Source organism: Artemia sp. Qi Xiang Cuo, chromosome 8 (assembly GCF_049724085.1).
Source record: "Artemia sp. Qi Xiang Cuo chromosome 8, ASM4972408v1, whole genome shotgun sequence".
NCBI classification, from domain to species: Eukaryota; Metazoa; Arthropoda; class Branchiopoda; order Anostraca; family Artemiidae; genus Artemia; species Artemia sp. Qi Xiang Cuo.
This window is the reverse complement of record NC_142801.1, coordinates 20,084,970-20,110,116: the sequence shown is the minus strand read 5'-3', so window position 1 is coordinate 20,110,116 and position 25,147 is coordinate 20,084,970. Positions and strand designations below refer to the sequence as shown.

General features: G+C 35.5%; 1 protein-coding gene across 1 annotated transcript; it reads right to left on the bottom strand.

The window, feature by feature from the left end:
* Positions 1–461: 461 nt before the first annotated feature.
* On the bottom strand, positions 462–21,719 carry LOC148949224 (uncharacterized). The gene is made up of 2 exons (XM_089092654.1): positions 21,298–21,719; positions 462–586 (listed from the first exon to the last, which is right to left on the bottom strand). The coding sequence occupies exons 1-2, from the start codon at positions 21,473–21,475 to the stop codon at positions 462–464; spliced, it is 303 nt and encodes a 100-aa protein (XP_088948780.1). The 5' UTR covers positions 21,476–21,719.
* Positions 21,720–25,147: the final 3,428 nt, after the last annotated feature.

Here is a 25,147-nt window from a genome sequence, read left to right as displayed (position 1 = left end):
GGGCTAGTGCCTTTTTTAATAGTTAAAAGTGATTGGAGGGCAACCCGAGGCCAGAACATAATTTGCACTTTACTGAAAAAAATACAAATGAATGTGCATTGTCAGTTTAATATACATATATTGATATTTAGTAATCAAAATCTTAATATTATTTGATTTATTACAGTTATAAAAGTAAAAACATTTATATGTTTTTCAGTAAAGTGCAAATTATGTTCTGGCCATGGGAAGGCATAGGGGTTTTGAGCCCAAATTATGTTAATTTCTGCTCGTTTTGAGTTTGATTCGGTTATTTATTGTAATTTCTGTTCGTTTTGGGTTTCATTTATTTATCGATGCTGATTTGTGGTAGTTTCACGCTTCGTAGATCATTTGATTTGATTTTTGCTCATTTTTTGTTTAATGGAGTTCTTTACTTTTCTTTGAAAAACTTATTTTGTGGAAAAACTGTTTTTAATTAATCAACAAAAAAAGGCTAGGATAAATATCAAATGTACCTTGATTGCAAAGACACAATCACCTTCATTGCAATTGATGACATGGGTGCTAGAGTCAGATCCTCTGAGATGAATTTGCATGATTGGACCTGTAAAGGAGAAGTCATCAAACTTTACATTAACACAAGGCACTCTAAAGATTGTGGACAAGGATGAAGATAAATAAAAAAAAAATTATAAAATAATAAATAATAATAAAGGAATATAGAAGAAAATGTTATAATAAGAAATCTTAAATAAATAAGAAAATGGGAGAACAAAAAAACATTTTTTCCCATGGGTACTACGCATTGTTCCAATAAGAGGCATATTACAGATCACTGCTACATTGGAAAAAAAGACAAAACATCTGGTCATTTTTTTAAAATTCCAATCATAATCGACCTGTATTCTTACCGTGTAATTATTTTTTTATTAAAATTTAATAATTGTTTCACTGGCCCATGTACCCCCCCCCCCTCCGGTTTGACGTCCCCGGAAAAGACCCTTAATAGTCAGATAGCCTCTAATTTTGGGCAAACATATTTATTAAGATGTAACTTCCCTAATCACTGACAAAAGGCTCTCAATCTTGGGTATTATGTATATAGAAACAGATAGTTGGGAATGGATGATAGTTAGGACAGGGCTAGTTGGCATTAGCTGACAAAAATCTTGGAAAACTTTTCTTTTTCAATGTTTAAATTTATACAAAAGTTAGCCCTATAGCCCAGCCTATTTAATAACAATTGTTCTGCTTCACAGCACTTATTTTTCTAACATGAATATGTTTTTACAGAGATTTTGCACTGATTTAACTGTTGAATTGGGATTAGCTATCTGGTTACTGGGCAGACTGAAGCATTCAATAATTAGACAGCTAATCACCACTCCAACAGTTAAACCATTATAAAATCGCAATAATACCAAATAGAATTTGGTTTGTTCCACCATAGAATTTGGCTGGATTGCTTTATTCGAATGCAATTAGCTTGAAATATGTTAGCAATGAACAATGCTGAATGTTCTATGTGCACTGATAGCTGATAATTAAGCTTAATTTTAGATACATATTTACAGCTTGAGTACAGGGCTGCCATAGGTTCAAGTGGTGAAAAATAGGGACTTAGGGACCTCTTTCATAGGCAGCGCGATAGCGCTGCCTAAGTAAAGAACGATGTGGGCACAATGTAGGCTATTTTTTTTTCTTTCTCCATACCCAGGCACTTCGTATCGAAGGAGTTGTCGTAGAAACTTCGAAAAGGGCTCATTCGATTGGAAATTGTAGTGGCTAGTGCCCTTTTTAATAGTCGCAAGTTATTAGAGGGCAACTGGCCCCCCCACGCCCAAAAGTCCCCCAAACACATCCAATCAAAATTTTGAGATAGCCATTTTGTTCGGGGTAGTTGATTTCCAGATAGAAAAATATGTTTTTGAGGAGGACACTCCCCCACAACCCTCGGGGCAAGGGTTTTAAGTTATGCCCTGAAGGCATATAAGAACGATGTTGGCACAATGTATCATTTACTATTTTTGTCCTTTAGAGCAGGGCACTTCCTATCAAAGAAGTTGTCGTAGAAACTTCGAAAAGGGCTCATCCAACTGGAAACTGGAGTGGCTTGTGCCCTTTTTAATAGTCAAAAGTAATTCTAAGGCAACTAACACCCCTTCCACACCCACCATTTCCCGAAACACATCCAATCAAAATTTTGAGATAGCCATTTTGTTCAGCGTAGTTGATTTCCATATAGAAATTAATTTTTTCTGGGCAAGGTTCAAGCTTTCAGGGCAAGGGTTGAAAGTTATGCCCTGGGGGTATATAAGGTTTTTATAGAAGGCGTTGTCGTAGAAACTTCAAAAAAGGATCATTCGATTTGAAATTCAAAGGACTAGTACCCTTTTTAATAGTCGAAAGTGATTAGAGGGCAACTAGCCCCCCCCCTCACACCAATCATTCCCCAAAACACATCCAATCAAAATTTTGAAATAGCCATTTTGTTCAGCGTAGTTGATTTCCAGATAGAAAATGTTTTTGAGGAGCACAATCCCCCACAACCCTCGGGGCAAGGGTTTTAAGTTATGCCCTGAGGGCACATAAGAACGATGTTGGCACGGCACAGTGTATCATTTATTATTATTTTTTTTCCTTTAGAGCAGGGCACTTCGTATCGAAGAAGTTGTCGTAGAAAATTCGAAAAGGGCTCGTTCAGTTGGGAATTAGAGTGGCTCGTGGCCTGTATAATAGTAAATAGTGAGCGGAAGGCAACTAAAACCCTTTTGATGCCTACCATTTACTGAAACACATCCAATCGATATATTGACGGAGCTATTTTCTTAAGCGCAGTTGATTTCCATATAGAAATTATGTTTTTGAGGAGGACACTCCCCCACAGCCTTCAGGGCAAGGGTTGCAAGTTATGCCCTGGGGGCATATAAGGTTTTTTATAAAAGGCGTTGTCGTAAAAACTTCAAAAAAGGCTCATTCGATTAGAAATTCAAAGGGCTAGTGCACATTTTAACAGTCAAAAGTGATTGGAAGGCAACTAACACCCCTTACACGCCCACCATTTCCCCAAACAGACCCAATAAAAAATTATTAATAGCCATTTTGTTCCACGCAGTTTGAACTTCTGGAAATTATACCTTTGAGCAGGACACTCCCCCCACAGTCTTCAGGGCAATGGTTCTAAGTTATTCCCTGGGGGCATATAATGTTTTTAATGAAATCTTTGTCGTAGAAACTTAAAATAGAGCTCTTTCGATTGGAAATTCAAAGGTCCAGTGTCCTTTTTAATAGGCGAAAGTGAATTGAGGACAACTAACCCCCCTCTCACGCTCACCTTTTCCCCAAACACATCCAATCAAAATTTTTAGATAGCCATTTTATTCAACGTAGTTGAAAGTTTTGGAAATTAGGTGTTTAAGGATGACAACCCATCCCCCCCAACACCCCTCAGGGCAAGGGTTGAAAGTTATGACCTGGGAGCATGTAAGGTTTTTATATAAAGCAATGTTGTAAAAACATCAAAAAGGGCTCTTCAATTGAAAATTGAAAGGGCTAGCGCCCTTTTAATAGTCAAAAGTGATTGAAGGTCAACTAACCCCCCTCTCACATCCACCATTTCCCCAAACACCTCCAATCAAAATTTTGAGACAGCCGTTTTGTTTAACATAGTTGAAAGTTCTGGAAATTAGGTCTTAGAGGATGACAACCATCCTCACAGCCCTTAGGGTAAGGGTTGTAATTTATGCCCTGGGGGCATATAAGGTTTTTAATGATGGAGTTGTCCTTAAAACTTCAAAAGGGACTCATTCAATTGTAAATTGAGAGGGCTATTGCCCTTTTTAATAGTTGAAATTGATTGGAGGGTAACTAACCGCCTCTCACGCCCACCATTCCCCCAAACACATCCACTCAAAATTTTCAGATCGCCATTTTGTTCAACGTAGTAGAAAGTTCTGGCAATTAAGTCATTGAGTATGACAACCCCCCCAGAACTCAGGGCGAGGGTTGTAAGTTATCCCCTGGGGGCATATAAGGTTTTTATTCAAAGCGTTGTCGTAGAAACTTCATAAGGGCTCATTTGATTGTATATTGAAAGGGCTAGTCCCTTTTTTAGTAGTTGAAAGTGATTGGAGAAAGACTAACGTCCCTCTCCCACCCACCATTTTCCCAGACACATCCAATCAAAACTTTGAGATAGCCATTTTGTTTAACGTAGTTGAAAGTTCTGGAAATTAGGTCTTAGAGGATGACAAACATCTTAAAAGCCCTTAAGGTAAGGGCTGTAATTTATGCCCTGGGGCATTTAAGGTGTTTATAGGAAGTGTTGTAGTTGGAACTCAAAAAGGGCTCATTCGATTGGAAATTGAAAGGGCTAGTGCCCTTTTTAATAGTCGAAAGTGATTGAAGGGCTTGACATTTATATAGTAAAGATTGATGTGGGTATAATGTATTATTTTGTTGTTGTTCTTTAGACCAGGGCACATTTTATCGAAGGAGTTGTCGTAGGAACTTCGAAAAAGGCTGAGTCGATTGAAAATAGAAAGGGCTGGTGCCCTTTTTAATAGTCGAAAGTGATTGGAGGGAAACTAATCCGCCTCCCACGCCCCCCCACCCATTTGACTTTATATTTAAAAACAAAATTTTGCCATAACATTAAATCATGTGTGTAATCTAATGCATCTCTGCAGTATCCAAGACGACTGAGGTATTATGCTCAACTTTGGACTCTTGCCAAAATTTAACCAAATGGACCTGAAATGGAAAACTTGATACCATTCGCAAAAAAATCTGCTTACTTTCTTTGATAGCTTGGATACCCTTTCTTATAACAACTCCTTCAATGCAAAGTGCCGTGGTCTAAATAACAACAACAACAACAAAAAATCATATCCACATCGATCTTTACTATAGAAATTTCAAGACTTCCAATCAATTTCGACTATTAAAAAGGGCACTAGGCCTTTTGATTTCCAATCGAATGAGCTCTGTTTGAGTTTCTAAGACCAAGCTGTCTATAAATAACTTATATTACAACCCTTACCTAAAGGGCTGTGAGAAGGGTTGTCATCCTCTAAGACATCACTTCCATAACTTTCAACTACGTTAAACAAAATGGCTATCTCAAAATTTTGATTGGATGTGTTTGAGATATGGTGGGCGTGAGAGGGTCGTTAGACGCTTTACAATTACTTTAAACTATTAAAAAAGGCGCTAGCTCTTTTCAATTTACAATCAAATGAGCCCTTTTTACGTTTCTAGGACAAAGCTTTGAATAAAAAACTTATATGCACACATGGCATAACTTACCCCCCGTCCACTGAGGGCTGGGGGGGCGTGGTTTCATCCACAAATACCAAATTTCTAGAACATTATACCACGTTTAACACACTGGCTATATTAAAATTTTAATTGGATGTGTTTGGGGGAATGGTGCGCGTGAGAGGGTGGTTAGTTACCCTGAAATCACTTTGGTGGCTAGTTGCTCTCCAATCACTTTCGACTATTAAAAAGCGCACTAGCACTCTCAATTCACAATTGAATGAGCCCCTTTCGAAGTTTTTATGACAAATCTATCTATAAAAACCTTATATGCCCCCAGGGTATAACTTACAACTATTGCCCTGAGGACTTTGGGGGGTTTGTCATCCTTAAATACATAATTCCCAGAACTTTCAACTACGTTGAACAAAATGGCTATATCTAAACTTTGATAGAATGTGTTTGGGGAAATGGTGGGCGTGAGAGAGGGGTCAATTACTCTCCACTCACTTTCGACAATCAAAAAGGGCAATTTCAATTTCCAAAAAAATGAGCCCTTTTTGAAATTTTTACAACAACTTTCTATATAAACCTTATATGCCCCCAGGTTATAACTTACAACCCTTGCACTGAGGGCTCTGATGGGGTTACCATCCTTAAATACCTAATTTACAGAACTTTCGACTACGTTGAACAAAATAGATATCTCAAAATTCTGAGTGTGTGTGTTTGGGGAAATGGTGGGCGGGAGAGGGGTTTAGTTGCCCTTCAATCACTTTCGACTATTAAAAGGGCACTAGCCCTTTCAATTTTCAATTGAATCGGCCCTTTTTGATGTTTTTACAACATCACTTTTAATAAAAACCTTACATGCTCCATGGGCATAACTTACAACCCTTGCCCTGAGGGTTGTGGGGGGAATGGGTTGTCATCCTTAAAGACCTAATTTCCAAAACTTTCAACTGTGTTGAATAAATTGACTATCTAAAAATTTTGATTGGATGTGTTTGGGGAAAAGGTGGGCGTGAGAGGGGGGTTAGTTGCCCTCAAATCACTTTCGACTACTAAAAAGGCCACTAGCCCTTTGAATTTCCAAACAAATAAGCCCCTTTTCAAGTTTCTACAACAAAGATTTCAATAAAAACCTTATATGCCCCCCAGGGCATAACTTATAACCCGTCCCCTGAAGACTGTGGGGGGAGTGTCCTGCTCAAAGGTATAATTTCCTGAACTGTAAACTGCGTGGAACAAAATGGTTATCTCAAAATTTTGATTGGATATGTTTGGGGAAATGGTGGGCGTGGAAGGGGTGTTAGTTGCCTTCCAATCACTTTTGACTATTAAAAAGGGCACTAGCCATTTCAATTTCCAATCGAATGAGCCCTTTTTGAAGTTTCTACGACGAAGCGCTCTATTAAAACCTAATATTCCCCCAGGGCATAACTTACAAACCTTGCCTTGAAGGCTGTGGGGGGAGTGTCCTGATCAAAAACATAATTTCTATCTGGAAATCTACAACACTGAATAAAATGGTTATCTAATAATTTTGATTGGATGTGGTTGGGGAAAAGGTGGGTAAGAGAGGGGGGCTAGTTGCCCTCAAATCACTTTCGACTGTTAAATAGGGCACTGGGCCTTTGAATTTACAATCGAATGAGCCCCTTTTCAATTTTCTACGACAAATATTTCAATAAAATCTTATTTGCTACAAGGGTATAAATTACAACCTTTGCTCTGACGACTCTGGGGGTAGAATCCTAGCCAAAGGTATAATTTGCTGAACTTTAACTGCGTGGAACCAAATGGCTATCCCAAAATTTTTATTGGATATGTTTGGGGAAACGAAGGGTATGGAAGGGGTGTTAATTGCCTTCCAATTACTTTCGACTATTACAAAGGACACTAGCCATTTGAATTTCTAATCGATTGAGCCCTTTTTGAAGTTTCTACGACAACACGTTATATTAAAACTTTATGTGCCCCCAGGGCACAACTTACAACCCTTGTCCTGAGGGCTGTGAGGGGGTTGTCATCCACAAAGACCTAATTTACAGAATTTGAAACTACGTAGAATAGAATGGCTATATCAAAACTTTAATTGAACATGTTTGGGGAAATGGTGGGCGTGAGAGGGGGGTTAATTGTCCTCCATTCACTTTCGACTATTAAAAAAAGCACTTCGACTGTTGAAAGCCCTTTTTGAAGTTTCTACGGCAACACCTTCTATAAAAACCTTATATACTCCCAGGACATGACTTAAAACCTTTGCCCTGAGGGCTTTGGGGGAGTTCCTCCTCAAAAACATATTTTCTATCTGAAAATCAACTATGCTGAATAAAATGGTTATCTCAAACTTTTGATTGGATGTGTTTGGGGGAATGATAGGTGTTGGGGGGCTAGTTGCCCTCCAATCACTTTTGAATATTAAAAAGGGCACTAGCCCTTTGAATTTCCAATCGAATGAGCCTTTTTTGAAGTTTCTACGATAACGCCTTCTATAAAAAAACCTTATATGCCCTCAGGGCATAACTTAAAACCCTTGCCCTGAGGGTTGTGGGGGAGTGTCCTCCTCAAAAAGGCATTTTCTATCTGGAAATCAACTACGCTGAACAAAATGGTTATCTCAAAATTTTGATGGGATGTGGTTGGGGGACTGAGGGACGTGGAGGGGGGGGGGGCTAGTTGCCCTCTATTCAATTTCGACTATTAAAAAGGGTACTAGCCACTTCAATTTCCAATCAAATGAGCCCTTTTCGAAGTTTCTACAACAACTCCTTTGATACAAAGTGCCCAGGTATGGAGAAGAAAAAAGAAAAAAAAATACATTGTGCCCACGTTGTTCTTTACTTGGGCAGTGCTATTGCGCTGCCTATGACAAGACTTTCTGCTCTGTCCAGACAGTAATGCTGTAGCCTCTGTAAGCCAAGTTTTTTCTGTCTAAGGCAAGCCAAAACAGGTTCCAAGAATCTCAATCAAAACAAAAGTACTGAAAACTGCATTCATACCCTTCAGGATTTGGAACTTTAAACCAAAGCAAGAAAAGGGACTTTAGGGACCCTTATCAATTTAAGGGATCAATAGGGATCTTCACTTGATTTCAGGGACTGCGTGGCAGCCCTGTTGAGTATAGTCTAGGACACAGGATTCAAGATTGTAGTCAGCCAATCCCAACTAGCCTAGTCATGTGTATTAACCAATCCCAACTATTTAAGCCTAAATGTGCTATGTCCAAAATCAGGACCCATTGCCAAAGTTTAGGAAAATCAATTTTAATCAAGATATTTGTCCAAGATTATCATGCCAATTCAAGGTTGTGTAGCAAATTGTTTTCTAATTGGGTGGTGAGTCTATAGAACTCATTAGACCAGGATACAGTCTCTTTTGCTAATATTCATATCATCAGTTGACAAGGAATGGTGCAACAAGCCATGGATCTAATTTGAAACTTACCTAATCAGTCAGCAAGCCATCTTCACTGACTGGTGACTAGAGGATCATTCTATCACTGGTAAGTGTGATTTAAAGTAAAGTATGGAAGATTAGGCACTGTCTAAGTACTGGGGGGTCTTACCATGTAGACAAACCCAAGAATAAAAACGATGAAATCCTTACTCTATAACATGCAGCATGGTTTGTTAACATGTTTAGTTTTATTGTTGTCTGCATTTAGAAGTCATTTTTAAACAAAATATGATATCCAACAAACCAGAATTTTTTTTCTAGCCAGAATGGATATAATGGTTTGATGGGTTGAGAAACACACTCACAAAGAGGATAAAGCACCAATAAATGCAAACAAAGAAAAAAAAGAAGAGAAATATATTAGATTTGACAATCATTTGCATGTGGCAGTAAAATGACTATTATATTCAGAAAGAGCATAAAACAGGCATCAAGCAGTGTGTTCACCTTGTCCTGCAGCAGTACTAGGCCTGGGCGAGGGAGGGGACAGCTGTCCCCCTGTTTTTCTGACAAATGATGTTAAATTCCTGTTATTTTATACTTGTATGTTCCTGTGGTAGATTTTAACCCCACCCCCAAATATTTAGGCCTGAAACTGCTACTGACCTTGTCTCTATGTCAACAATAGAATCATGTATATATTTACCCAATGCATTCTAGGAATGAGACAAAAAGTAGCTTAGCCCACTTACAATTTTTTTAAGGTGGTTTTCAGTCTTTAGGCTTTGATTTAAAAAAAAAAGAAAATGGTATAAGCCAAAAGTAATGTAAACCAAATGATTGAAGTTTTGTATATACCCATGAATTATGATATAACTATCATAATATGATATGAGTAGGGATATAACTATCATTTCTACTAGGCTAGTCTAAATCAGGGACGAGGGCTGAATATGAAATTGGATGACAGGTTAGGCTACTTGACAAAGTGAACACACTGCTTGCGTTTTTCTTTTGGCTCTTTCCGACTATACTAATTTATTCACACTCCCCCCCCCCTGCTGGCTGTCTTGGAAATATGTAAAAACAACACGGCAACAATGAAATTCTTAATTTATAATATGCAGGATATTTTTATTAATCAGATTATTATGTTTCCTCCCATTATTACACCCTTTTTACAATCATTACAAATAATATTTTGGTAAACAATGCACTCAATCACACACAGAGATTAATTGCACACTGAAAAAGGTAACTGGTCTAACATAAGAGTTACAAGGCATGTTTTTTAAGCAAGTACCGTTTTGCAATTCTGCTGCTGCAGCGGTACAGTTGGCATTCTGCACATGCACACTGGTTACCTACATCTCTTGACTACACAATGACGCCACTACAGTCTGATTCTTCATTGTATACATTGCTTACTGAGTGTTCAAGATGCCTCCAACAATCATGAGTCCTGCCAATTGTGAAGTACCATACAGGGTGTTATATGATTTCTTAGTGCTAAAGGCATAAAACCAATCAATATTCATTGTGAGATCTGTGACACTGACAAAACATTATGAGTGATGGAATGGTAAGGAAATGGGTGAGAGCATTTAAAGATGGCTGCACAAATGTACATGATGAAGAATGGAGTGGGCCTCCTTCAGTCTTTAATGAAGATTTGGTGCAGAAAGTGGAAGAAAAGGTGAGAGAGAACAGACTCTTTACAATTTCATCAATATGCGACTGGTTACCTCAATATTCTCATAGTGTTTTGTATTGGATTGTGACTGAAAACTTGAATTACTGGAAATTGTGTTCACATTGGGTTCCAAAAATATTGACGGATTTGCACAAAACCCAATGTTTAGGCAAAGCATTGACTTTCCTTGAGTGGTACCACAATGAAGGTGAAGATTTTTAAGACCAAATTGTTACTGGTGACATAACATGGGTGGCCCACGTCACACCAGAATCAAAACATCAATCCATGGAATGGCGACATTCATCATTACCCAAAAAAGTGAAGTTTAAGCAAACAATTTCTGTGAACAACATGAACAAAATCATGTGCACAGTTTTTTGGGACAAAAAAAGAGTATTGCTAGTGAGTTTCTGCCTCGTAATGAGACAATCAATGCAGCATCTTATTGTGAGACATTGAACAATCTGCATCATGCAATCCAGAACAAAAGACATGGCAAGTTGAGTAAGGGTATTGTTTTGCTGCATGACAATGCCTGTCCACATGTGGCTAATCAGACCAAAGATCTCATCAAATCTTTTAAATGGGAATCTCTAGATCATCCTCCATACAGCCCTGATCTGGCGCCTAGCAACTACCATTTGTTCCTGCACTTGAAGAAACACCTGGGTGATCAGCGTCTTCAAGACAATAACAAAGTCAAAACAGTTGTGATACAGTGGTTAACAAGTCAGGCGGCAGAATTTTATGAGGAGGGTATTCAAAAACTGGTGCCATGTTATGACAAGTGCCTCAATATTCACGGAAATTAATTAGAAAAGTAGATTAAGGTACAGGCTTTCATGTAAAAATAAAATTATTGCAATATCTTTGCATGTCTTTTTTTAATTCCAAAACAGTACTTACTTAAAAAACATGCCTCATATAATGGGTAAATTCTGTGTTTATGGGCTTTGTTCTATCTTGTAAAGTAGTTGAGTTAGGTGAATGAACCTTTCAAGAATGCATCAAGTCCTAAAAATCAGTAAATCTATTCTTTAAATTTAGGGAAAACTCTTGACATAGGTTAAAAATCTAATGAAATGATAGGAATTGCAGTTTCAAAAACTAAAGCCAATGTAGGTAGACATATTAGCTTGGCAGTACATTGCCAAGATACATTTTTAGCCTTGTGTTCATTCCTGAAAGTTTCCTTCCCTTAACTCAACTAGGGTAAGACCCCAGGACTTGACCATTACCTGATCTTGGACAGATATCCTGATTAAAAAGTATCTTTCCAATATATGGACCATAGCTCCTAATCATAAACATTATTAACTTAAGTGCAATTTGGAACAGTCTAAGGATTTCTCCTTGAAGAGCTCCAGAATAACAACTTGAGTTGTTTTCAAAGTTCATTAGTGATCAGGTGCAGTTGGATGATCAGTAGCATCCAAGTTGAGTTTACACTCTCTGGAGGACCACTCAGCATCCAGCCTTTATTTGAAAAGATCAACGGATTCAGCAGTAACTGTTTCTTCAGATAGTTTATTCCAACTGTCAACAATTTGTGAGGAAAAGAATTGAATGCAGACTCAGGATATGGTAGAATGCTTGACAAGTTTCAGGTGATGACCTCTAGTTCTTGAATAGGGACCAACAATAGGGAATAATGCTGGGAGAGTGTTAGCCCTCATTAAATTATAGGCTAGAATATCCCCTCTATTTCTTCTGTAAACAAGTATAGGAAGATTCAGCTTTGATAGTCTAGCAGGGTAGGAAAGCTCCTGCATGTTAGATATCAATTCGGCGGCATGACTCAGCACATCTTCAAGAACTTTTATGTCTTTTTTTAAATAAGGGGAGGTTAGAGATATTCTAACTTCAAGCTTGGGACACATAAGTCCCTTATATTGAAGACTGATGGCATTATGTAGGCTATTTATAATTTGGATTGGTTGACTACAATTTTGGAAAACTTCTGGTTTTTCAACATTTGAACTTAGACAAAAGTTACCCATACAGCCTAGCCTATTTAAATACAATTATTCAGGTTCATAGCACTTAGTCTTAGATTAAATCTTTCTAAGATTGAACTTGTCTGTTATTTGGATATGATGTCTTAACTTTCAAATCCTGTGTCCAAGATAGGACAGCTTTATCCAAGATTAGGCTCACACTTTAAATGTATATCCAAGATCAGGCTCCTTTGTTGTCTATCAATATATTCAAAAATGTGAGTGTTGTACATAATTAAAATATTCAAGCTAACCACCTACTTATTCAGAACATTTAGAAAAATTCAATGGTTAAGCAGGGCTCCCATGTTGTCAATAAAGTTAAAAAAGCTGTCCACAAAGTTAAGAAACCGTTTTCTTTGCATAACTTTGTTGACTTTATTGCAGTTGGAAAGAAGTTATACTTTGTTTAACCTTTTCAAGAAAGTCTGCAAGAATTCAACCAATAGCAGAAGATGTGTGTAAAATTTTAAATAAACAACATACAAATTAGTTTCTACAAATATAGTTGTGTATACCTGTTTAATATTTAACTTGGTAAAAGAAACAAAAACTATTTTCATTTACTATTAAAAGGAAAAAATGCTTAAAACAATGGCTTTCTCAGCTCCATGCCTGAATATGTCAGTTACTTTCTATGAAAAACTGCTGTTAAGTCAAAGAAATGAAATCCATTGTGTGAGTGGGACAAACTTTATGGTTTGTACTTTCATGACAAACTTTATTAACTTTATTGACACCATGGAGCCCTGCATTAGGCTAATGGGAGCCTCACATTAGACAATCCACTTTCTAGATGGTATGATAAATTTTACAATGATTTAGGCTAACTGTTGAAGCAGTAATAAGCTGTCAGACTAGTGAGTATCTCATCCTAATTTCAGAGTTAACAACAAGCTCCTAAACTAGAATTTTACATTTAGAATTGTTAAATCCAATAATGTTCACCTTGTCACTATGCCAGTTATGGAATCTTGTATATATATTGACTAGTTACTTGCCAACATATAGAAAGCATGTAAAAAATCTTTGTTTTTGTTGCCAATATATGACAATACAATGGTTTCATATAGCTCTAGGCTAAAACAAAATGATGGGATACTTACTTTATAATATGGATTTTTTAGATGAAGCAGCACATTAGCTTTTGATTCATAATATTGGATATTTAACTGGATTTTTGCTAGAACCTTTTGAATTGATCAGTGTTTAAGGTACGCTAAAGGTATATATTAACAGAATATTCAGATAGCCAAGAAACAAATGCATCTCTATAATTAGAATTTCATCCTAAATCCAAGCATGACATTTACTTCTGTTACAAATTTAATTTTAAGCCCTTATCAGACCCTCAAATATGATACAATTTCTTGTGTTTTGATACAGGTCATACACCTGTGTTAGCATAAATCTTGTCAAAACCAGTTTACCCATAATTTGAATTGACAGCAACAAAACTGATATCAATAAATGCATGGGAAATGTATAATACAGGCTCTATATTTGGGTAAGGTTAAGCAGCATTCACAAGCGTGTCTAGCTATAATCCTATGTCTAGAAACCGTGTCTTGCAAGAATTCAGTTTCTAGGCTAAAACTGTTGACAAGTGAAATTTAGCACTTAGCAAGACCTGCTCGACAAAGCGCTTGGCTAGACATTGAGTTCTAAACTCTAGAACTAAATGTCTAGGATTCTCTATTACAGCCCATCAGATTGTTTCAAGTTCCACTTTTTCATCATTTATGTTTACATTTGTAAACTGAAATCTAATTTTTGTTTTCTCATTAAGTATTTTTTTCATTTTAGGCAAATATGCAACACCAGACATAATAGTGCAGCAAACTAAGGCAATTCTTTCACTTATCTCATCCATTATCTTATGACAGTAAAATAAGGATTAAAATTTTGAAAGCTTTGCCCGCATAAGCTCTCTTGATTGACTAGAAGTGACAATTTGAAGCTAAATTTGTAGTTTTAGCTAAGCACTGAATTTTATTTGTGAACGGTCGTTGCCTAAACATTGGATTCTGGCTAGACATGTGTCTAGACATGGGATTCTAGCTAGACATGCTTGTGAACTCTGCTTTAGAAAGGTTTGGTTACAAATTGAATTTGCAATGGAAACACATGTTACACTTGGATCCAGGATGATATTCTGTTTATAAAGGTAAGTTTGTCAACACAGGTATATAAGCCATATCTAAAATAAGAGAAAAAGGTACCATCTTTGAGGGTCTGTAAAGGGCTCAAAATTAAATTTGTGACAGAAATAAATGTCATATTTGGATTTAGGATGAAATTCTGATTATAAAGGTGGGCCTAAGTTTGTTTCTTGGGTATCTGAATTCTGTTAATATACAGCCTACCTTTACTGTGTTTAGTTTAGAAGAAGCCATGTACAAGGCTATTAGGTAAATATTGAGCAGTTTATGTTATTGACCTACAAATAAAGTGAACATACCCCTAGATGCTGTTTTTTATGCTCTTTCTGAATATAATAATTGCATTTAGGGCAAATTCAATTTTAAGCCCTTTTAGGACCCTTGAAAATAATAATTTCATTCTATATTTTTCATATACAAAAATGGCTTATAACATTTGTTTCAAGCTCACTATATCATTACAAATCCATTTTGTAAAAGTTGTAAAATAACAAACATTGATTTATCACAATTAAGTTGAATAGCCTAGAAAAATTCAAACAAATCCACTATGTCTTCTTTTTATTCTGTTAGGCTGCTTAAAAACTGCTGTTTCACATATATGTAAAAACATATCAAAGCTGACAGAAGAAACATGGTGGATGGAAAAGTGGAGAAATTATTTTGAATTTCTTATCCAAGTCAATTCTGACAAATCAATGCTTGCTGATTATAGCCAATAATTTTAATAAAATGTATTTTATAATGAAGTAGTAGGTTTGAAACAAATGTTTTAACCCTTTCAATACTAATAAAAAAAAAGAAGAAATTACCATTTTCAAGGGTCCAAAAAAGACTTGAGACTGAATTTGCAAGAAAAGTAATTTTTAGGTAAACTTCTAGGTGGCACCATTATTTAGCTAGGAAGAAAGTGAAAACATCATTTGATGCCTTCTTTATGCTCTTTCATAATTCAATAATTGCTTCTGTTGAAAATTACATCTTGAGCCCTTAAAGGGGTCCCAAAGGTATTTCATTTTTGTAACCACACAAAGAAGTTATAAACACTAGTTAAGTTATTGATAAGTGGTTAAAAACATATCACTAATTTATAAATAAGTTGTTCAAGAGTAATATATTCCAAAAATACATATTTATAACAATTCAAATCTTATTTATTAGGCAACTCAAATATAAACATATTTCCTACCATTTAAAGTTTTTAAAATATTGTCAACAAAAATAGAGGTGAATTTTGCAATTTGAAACTTTGCTGTTTACATTTCAGGGTATATATTTTCACATTTGGGGAAGGGGGTGGGTAAATTTCATGGTAAATTTGCAGTGAGTCATATAATTTATCTAGGAGGAGAGTGAAAACATCCTTTGATGCTTTTTTTATGCTCTTTTATAATTCATATAAAATACCTTTGGGGCTCCTCAAAATGCCATTTGCAACAGAAGCAATTATTGAATAATGAAGGAGCATAAAAAAGGCATCAAATGATGTTTTTACTTTCATCCTAGCTAAATTATAGTGCCACCTAGAAATTTACCGATTTTTATATTCAGAAAGAGCCTTAAAAATGGCATCTAGGGTATGTTCACTTTATTTGTAGGTCAATAATATGAACTGCTCAATACTAACCAGCTATTACCTGTGCTTGAATTGATGACTAAAAAACTTTGCTAGGCTATATGCTTTTAGAGCATCAATAAAACCTAGGCTATAACCTAAGTCTAGAGGCTGAAAACTTTTCCCTAAGGGTGTAGATCTATTTTAGCATAGCCAACTGGGTAATTTTTTTGCAGTTCAGATTATTGACTTATGAATAAAGTAAACATACCACTTGATACCTTTTTTATGCTTTTTTCAAATATAATAAACATTTTTGCCAGAAATGAATTTTACCCCCACCCTTATATATACCAATTCACGGTATATATTTGCACATTAGGAGGGTATAGGGGTAAATTTTTTTTATTATATAAATGATAGGAAAGTTTAAAATTTGTCCCTACCCCCCCACCCCAATGTGCCAATATATACTCTGGGTTGGTATACATAGGGGTGGGGTAAAATTCATTTCTGACAAAAATGATTATTATATTTGGAATGAGCATAAAAAAGGGCATTGAGAAGTATGTTTACTTTATTGTAAGTCAATAATATGATCTGCAAAAAATTTACTGGCAACTGTTGTAAGAGTAAAATTCTACTTTAACTATTTTTGGCCATCTTGGAAAGGGGTTAGGTTAGGAAAATCAAACTTTTAGGGATGAATCTACAGTCTAAAGTAAGTCCTGGGAAGGTATTTTGAAGTACTTACCACCACTCCTTCTCTCTCTAAGGGGCCCTGACCTTTGATGACCTTTAAAAATTTGTGTGTTATAAAAGTGAAACCTTGCAAAACAAATCCTCTGCTTAAATGAAGTAAAACAAAATTGTTTTCAGCTTCACAACTTTGCTCAATCCTAATTTATAAGGTTTTAAAGATATGCAAAACATTGGTAAATTTTTCACAGTTCATATTATTGACTTACAAATAAAGCAAACATACTACTCAATGCCTTTTTTATACTCTTTCCAAATATAGTAATCATTTTTGCTGGAAATGAATTTCACCCCTACCCCGATATATACCAATTCAGGGTATATATTTGCACATCTCTCATTTACATCAGAAATAAAATTTACCACCACCCCCCTAATGTACAAATATATACCCTAAATTGGTATATATAGGGGTGGGGGTGAAATTCATTTCTGACAAAAATGATTATTATATTTGGAAAGAGCATAAAAAAGGCATTAAGTAATATGTTTACTTTATTTGTAAGTCAATAATATGAACTGCAAAAAATTTACCAGAACATATCATAAATTTTGAAAAAAAAAAACATTGATATGGCTTAAAATTCTACTCAAATAACAGGAATTGCATTTTCAGAACTAAAACCAGAGAAAAAGAAACTGTTAACTGAAAATTAAGATACAATTTTATTTTGTCAAAATTTTAATAGGTATAGATCTGTCATGTAGGCAAATTTCAGGACCCTCTAGAGAGAGGAGTGGAGGTAGATACTTCAAAATACCTTCCTGGGACATACTTTAGCCTGTAGACCCATCCCCAAGAGTTTAATTTTAATAAGCTAACCCCAATACAAGAAACCCAACCGGAGATAAGGTAGAATTTTTCTTTTTTTAGAAATGAATTACGTTAAGATTCTAGTTTAGCTATCTTGAAAAGGGCTAGGTTAGGAAAATCAAACTTTCAGGGATGGGTCTACAGGCTAAAGTATGTCCTGGGAATGTATGTTGAAGTACCTTCCTCCACTCTTTCTCCCTCTAGAGGGTTCTGACTTTTGATGACCTTTAAAAATCTATGTGTTATCAAAGTGTAACCTTGCAAAATAAATCCTCTGCAAAAATGAAGTGCAACAAAATTGTTTTCAGCTTCAAAACTTTGCTTAATCCCAATTTATAAGGTTTTAAAGATATGCAAATACATTTCCTGGTAATTTTTTTTGTAGATCATATTATTGACTTACAAATAAAGTAAACATACACTTGATGCCTTTTTTATGCTCTTTCCAAATATAATAATCATTTTTGTTGAAATGAATTTTAGCCCCCATCCCTATATATACCAATTCAGGGTTTATATTTGCACATTAGTGGGCTGGGGGGAAAGTTTAAACTTAACTCTCATTTACATCAGAAATAAAATTTACCCCCCCCCCCCTACTGTGCAAATATATACCGTGATTTGGTATAAATAGGGGGGGGGTAAAAACTCATTTCGGTAAATATTTACCAAATCAAATTATTGAGTTACAACTAAAGTGAATATACCACTTGATGCCTTTTTTATGCTCTTTTCAAATATAACAATCATTTTTGTTTGAAATGAATTTTAGCCCCTACCCCTATGTATACAAATTCAGGGTATATATTTGTACATTAGGGGGGTGGGGGTAAATTTCATTTATGTTGTAAATGAGAGGTACGATTAAACTGTCCCCCCATCTCCCTACTGTGCAAATATATACCCTGAATTGGTATAAATATGGGTGGGGGCTAAAATTCATTTCCAACAAAAATTATTATTATATTCGTAAATGGCATAAAAAAAGGCCAAAAGGTTTGGTGACACTAGAGTTTATATTAAATACGCTTATTTTGTAACTATTTATCTTCATTCCTAAAAAAAACAATCATTATATATGAAAATAGAAAGAAAAAGTAAAAAATTTTTATATTCACTTTATTTATAATTCAATAATATGATCTGCAAAAAATTTACCCATTTCCTAAATTTTGAAAAAAACATTGATATGGCTTAAAATTCTACTCAAGTAAAAGGAATTATAGGTAAATATCAACCAAATCATATTATTGACTTACACATAGAGTGAATATATCACTCAATGCCTTTTTTTATGCTGATTACGAATATAATAAACATTTATATCGGAAATGAATTTCAGCCCCCCCCCCCTTTATATGCCAATTCCGGATATATCTTTATGCATTAGGGGGGTGGGGTAAATATCAAAATTACCGACCCTTTAAATCAGAAATCAAATTGGCCCCCACCCCCCAATGAGTTAAAATATAACCTGTATGTGTAGTTATAGAGGGGGGGGGGCGGAAATTAAGTTACGAAGGAAATGATTATTTTATTAATAATAAGCATAAAAAAAGACAGTAAAATTATACTTTAGCTACTTTTGGCTATCTTGGAAAGGGGTTAGGATAAGAAAATGAAACTTTCAGGGAAGGGTCTACAGTCTAAAGTATGTCCTGAGGAGGTAGCCTATTTTATAGTAACTACATCTGCTCCTTCTCTAGAGGGTCCTGACCTTTGATGACCTTTAAAAAATGTGTGTTATAAAAGTGAAACATTGTAAAATAGATCTTCTGCTTAAGTGAAGTACAACAAAATTGTTTTCAGCTTCACAACTTTGCTCAATCCCATTTTATAAGGCTTTAAAGATAGGCCTATTCAAATACATTTCCTAAATTTTGAACAAAAAAAAATATTGATATGGCTTAAAATTCTATTCAAAATACAGGAATTGTATTTTCAGAACTAAAGCCAGAGAAAAAGAAACTGATAACTGTAAATTAGGGTAAAATGTTGTTTTGTCAAAATTTCAATAGCCTAGCCCTGTCATGTAGGCAAATTTCAGGACCCTCTAGAGGGAGAAGGAGTGGAGGAAGGTACTTCAATATACCTTCCTGGGACATACTTTAGCCTGTGGACTCATCCCTGAAAGTTTCATTTTCCTAACCTAACCCCTTTCCAAGATACCCAAAAGTAAATAAAGTAGAATTTTACCATAAGCATTTCTATCGGAAATGAATTTCGGCCCCCCCCCGATATATGCCAATTCAGGGTTAGGTTAGGTTAGGTATAGCCTACATAAGGGGGGGGGGCTGAAATTCATTTCCGATAGAAATGCTTATTATATTTGTAATCAGCATAAAATCAGCAGATATCTTGAAGTATCCAGCAGATATTATCCAGCAGCGTAATCAGCAGATATTTTGAAGTATCCACCTCCACTCCTTCTCCTTCTAGAGGGTCCTGACCTTTGATACCTTTAAAAATATGTGAGTTATAGAAGTGAAACCTTGCAAAATAGATCTTCTGCTTAAATGAAGTACAACAAAATTGTTTTCAGCTTCACAACTTTGCTCAATCCCAATTTATTAGGTTTTAAATATATGCAAATACATTTCCTAAATTTTGGAAATAAACTATTTATATGTCTTAAAATTCTGCTCAAATAACTGAAATTGCATTTTCAGAGCTAAAGCCAGAGGAAAAGAAACTGATAACTGAAAATTAAGGTAAAATGTTGTCTTGCAAAATTTCAATAGGTATGGACCTGTCATGTAGGCAAATTTAAGGATCCTCTAGAGGGAGAAAGAGTGGAGGTAGGTACTTCAAAATACCTTCCCAGGACATACTATAGCATGTAGACCCATCCCTGAAAGTCTCATTTTCCTAACCTAACCCCTTCCCAAGATAGCCAAAAGTAGGGTAAAATTCTACTTTAGTTACTTTTGACTATCTTGGAAAGGGGTTAGGTTAAGAAAATGAAACTTTCAGGGATGGGTCTACAGGCTAAAGTATGTCCTGGGAAGATATTTTGAAGTACTCACCTCCACTCCTTCTCCCTCTAGAGGGTCCTGACCTTTGATGACCTTTAAAAATATGTGAGGTATAGAAGTGAAACCTTGCAAAATAGATCTTCTGCTTAAATGAAGTACAACAAAATTGTTTTCAGCTTCACAACTTTGCTCAATCCCAATTTATAAGGTTTTAAAGATATGCAAATACATTTCCTAAATTTTGAAAATAAACTATTTATATGTCTTAAAATTCTGCTCAAATAACTGAAATTGCATTTTCAGAGCTAAAGCCAGAGAAAAAGAAACTGATAACTGAAAATTAAGGTAAAATGTTGTTTTGTCAAAATTTCAATGGGTATAGACCTGTCATGTAGGCAAATTTCATGACCCTTTAGAGGGAGAAGGAGTGGAGGTAGGTACTTCAAAATACCTTCCCGGGACATACTTTAGCCTGTAGACCCATCCCTGGAAGTCTCATTGTCCTAACCTAACCCCTTCCCAAGATAGCCAAAAGTAGCTAAAGTAGAATTTTAACAAAAGTAGCTAAAGTAGAATTTTACCGATTTGGTATATATTGACCAATAAAATTACTTGCCTGACAGTAAGGAATCTCAACAGAGGCTTGGGCATGAAAAACATACAAACAATGATATATTCAAACATGATGCAACTTACTGTGTTGGGACTCGAAATCTGCTTTCTGTTTCCCAGCCATTGCTGTTGTTCTCGAAGAAGTAGCTCCTGCTCCCCAAGTGCTTTCTGCTTCCCATCTTAACGAGCCTGGGCAGACTTTCCAGAATTTTAACACTCTGCAAGAAGCTGCACATCCTCCTCTTTTATCTGAAAACATCATTCCAGTACAAACTCAGGGACCTACTTCCTTTGGGCAAGTTGACTTGAAAAGTGTTATTGATGTGGCATATAGGCTAGGTTATTCCTTGTCACCAATTGGACAATCACCAGCCAACCTTTAGTGAAGCAACAAATGATTACATTTTCATTTCAGATTCTGGAAAACATAGGGGAGCTTACCCCTATTGTTTCACATTCAAAGTTACAAGGCTCTAGAGGGCTGTTAGAAAAGAGTGTTTTGTTCTACTTTTAATCTTTTCTTCTGGAGACCCTAGGAACAAAAGACCACTCTTCATTAAATCCCCGCATACTTTTTTCCGAAATTCCGCATACTTTTTTATTTCAGGCTATTGAAACGGAGAAAAAACCTAAGATAAAACTAAACGGAAAGCAGGTTGTCCTGGTCTGGGGTGGAAGGACATCCTAAGGAAAAATTTAAAGGGAATGGGAACTTTGTGGGAGGGTGTAACAAGGGAAGCTTTGAATAGATTGGGATGGAGGAGGAGCATGCGTAGCTGTGGCGACTTGGTGCTGCGGTGAGTTGTTAGTAGTAGTATTAGATGATCACCCCCCCTCCAAAGTCAGATAATTTACTTTTCTAGTCTTTTGGTTAAAATCACATTTTAAAAATTTGAATTTCATGTCACATGTCGCTATGCAGAGGCTTTAGGACACACTATGTATCTAAGGGGTTTCGAAAAGTGCTATGTATCGAAGGGGTATACATGGGCTGTTTAAAGGAACTCTAAGATCAGTTCAAGTTGCGATATGATAAGCCTTCTCCCGAGTTCTTACGAATATCGATTATGTAGCTGCAATACCATTTGTAAAATTTGTCATTAACGTGTTGCGATTTTGGACAGTTTCAGTATGATATTAATTACTCCTAATTATTAGAATCCAATCATTTTCACGGTTACTTAAGAATCTGAGCGATTCCTCTTCTACCAAATTTGTACAAAATCTGTACTACGACTTGATGAGCGTGAAGAAAAAAAGAAGACAATTAAGTCAACGCTATTGTTTACGTCATTCATTGATGCATTATAGAACCGGTTTTTTTTTCGTTAGTTTCTTTTTGCTTAGCGTGAGAAAAGACAAAGAGGAGTTATGGAATGATGGAAAATATATAATTTGGGCTACATATTTGCACACTTAGGGGAAGGGGGAAAGTATTTGAAAATTGTAAAGATATTAAGCAATTCTTTTTGCAGAATATGCAGTATAATTGTGCCTAAAACATCAGGCATGTAGACCCTCTCTACTATACCCCCCCCTAATGTAGAAATATATAGCCAAAAATTTGTTTAGGTATTATATTCTTCTCTCACTTTTGTATAATTATTAGGATTGAGCGTCTGAGAAACATATTAGAAGAATATTAGGTAGTAGGTATATCATACAAGTATGTATATCATAAACAGTAAGGATTACCGAAAGCACAGGATTGCCTGCCCCATCCCCCCCCCCATTGCACTTCCTGGCTGAAGGCCCTTGAGACGGAGATCAGCCCGCCGGTTCGGACCTTAAGTGTCTAGTGCCGCATCCTTTATCGTTTTTTTTTCCGAGATGGGATACAAACCTTCTTACTCATTGATAAGAGATGCTAGTAGTAGGGTGTCTTTTTTCTTTATTTTCTTCTGCAAATGAGTATTTTCTATAAAACCGTATGTTTTTCATTCTGTTTTAATCGAATCTAAAAAAAGATATGCTGAAAGGAATTTGTTTTACCATAAAGTATACAATTAAAAGTGCCCCCTGACGCTCACTCTATTTTTTACATTAACTAAGAAATCTTGATTATAATGAAGAAAATGTAAATTAGTTTTTGGAACTTCTTCTTCTTTTGAAAAGCAGCACCTGGAATCTATAATAGACTCCTTTCGGTTTCTAGGTGGATTTAAAAAAAAAAAAAACTTAACTGAAAGATATAAACTTAAAAACAAAATAATCATTTTTATTAATGGCTATATAAATACGTAAATGTGCTATGCAAATTGCTAAACGCATGAAATTAAATATTTCTTAATGCTCAATTGTGGAGAAAATAAAGAAAAAGATACTTTCCTCTTTTATGATCCCCCTGCTTTATAGGTCATGGAATATTTGTGGAGATTAGTTATTTTAATTATTAGATGTTTGCTTATTGAAATGTATCCATCTACCTGTCTATCTATTAGTAGACTTATTTCTTATCAAATTTTGATACGCAATTTGTGGTAAATTTACCAAATTTCTTATGCGAAAGCTTTCTAGAGTGACTTTATTTGTATGAGTTTTCTCCTATAGATGAGGAAAAAATCAAGGAATTAATACTCCTATATGTCCCTGTCTATATGTAATGGAATCAATTTCCAATACCCCAAAAAATTTTCCAAGTAAAAATGCCCAGAATATAAACCCAAATAATTTAAGTAACAATTAATTGTCAAATTTAAAAAGTAGCGAAACATTGTATTACAATTGCAACAATAAATCTTAGGTTTGAAATTTGCATAAAATATGTCAAAAATTGTATAAATTAAATCCAATGCTAAACTCTGTATCTAGTAAAAAATTGTATCATGCTGGGAAGAATTCCGAAGCGAAATTCTAGAAGAATCATAAGCCGGTTCAAAAGTTAATTAAAATCAACTAGCTGATTGGTCCAATAGTAATTTAGGACAGATAGGGAAACCAATAGGGTCTGAATAGTATACTTGTTAGTAACGCCCGGACGTAACCTCTGGCGAAATTGGAATGAGTAGATAGCGAGAACTTAGCAATTTCGAGGCAGTCTTTTTAGAGCAGTCTGATGGTGTGAGTCTTAACTTTGGAATCTTATGACAGTCTTATTTGGGAATGAGTCTTATCTAGTTAGCCGATTGTCAGTTCAGAACAATAGTATTGAAACAGTGACCAGTTTTAACTTAGTGTCATTTACTGCAAATATTTTGATATACCGAGCTCTGTTCCAGTTCTGTGAGTAATAAATGCATCATCTTCTTATTTTATTCTCTTTATGCTAGTATTTCTCGAAATTAGCTTGTCCTTGTGGCTCCACTCGCTTCCAAGGGAAAATGAATCCATTCAATCTGATTTTGACTCAGTATGAACGTTAATGCGAGCTCCCCGTTTGTACCGTTAATTTAAGCTCCCTACACATAAAGTCCCGCCTCCACTTAGGTATGCCACTCGCGAACCACCAGTTTAGAGTTTAACTAATTTCCCCCATTGAATTAATTAATTGAAATTTCCCATATGAGGAAACATCCAAAAATATATGAACAAATAACTTTTTTACAAAAACCCCTCATTACAATTGGCGCGGCCTGTTTAAAGGAGCAAAAACACAAGGACAAGATTGAAAAAAAAAATGATTGTTGAGAAATATTACACATAGGGAAAGCGTGCATGCATTAAAGTACCATTTTTTCCGCATGCTTTGAAGTGTCATATTTTTTGCATGCTTTGAAGTGTCATAATTTGTGCATATTTTGAAGTACAATATTTTGTTAAACCTAAATCCCCCGAAAATAGTAGCAAAAAAAATATATATAATTAAGAAGTATCGAATTTAAATAGTATCAAAATAAATAAAACCAGTACCGAATTTTAACCCAACAAAAAAAAAACAAATCAATATGTCGTTGGATCAAAACGCACAATTATTAAAGCAAAAAATTATTGCCAA

Excerpts from the sequence above, each read along its gene's own strand:
- LOC148949224 (XM_089092654.1), bottom strand. The coding sequence starts at position 21,475 with ATGATGTTTTCAGATAAAAGAGGAGGATGTGCAGCTTCTTGCAGAGTG. Across the intron at positions 587-21,297 it reads AGATTTCGAGTCCCAACACA|GTCCAATCATGCAAATTCAT; the intron begins GTAAGTTGCATC and ends TCTCCTTTACAG.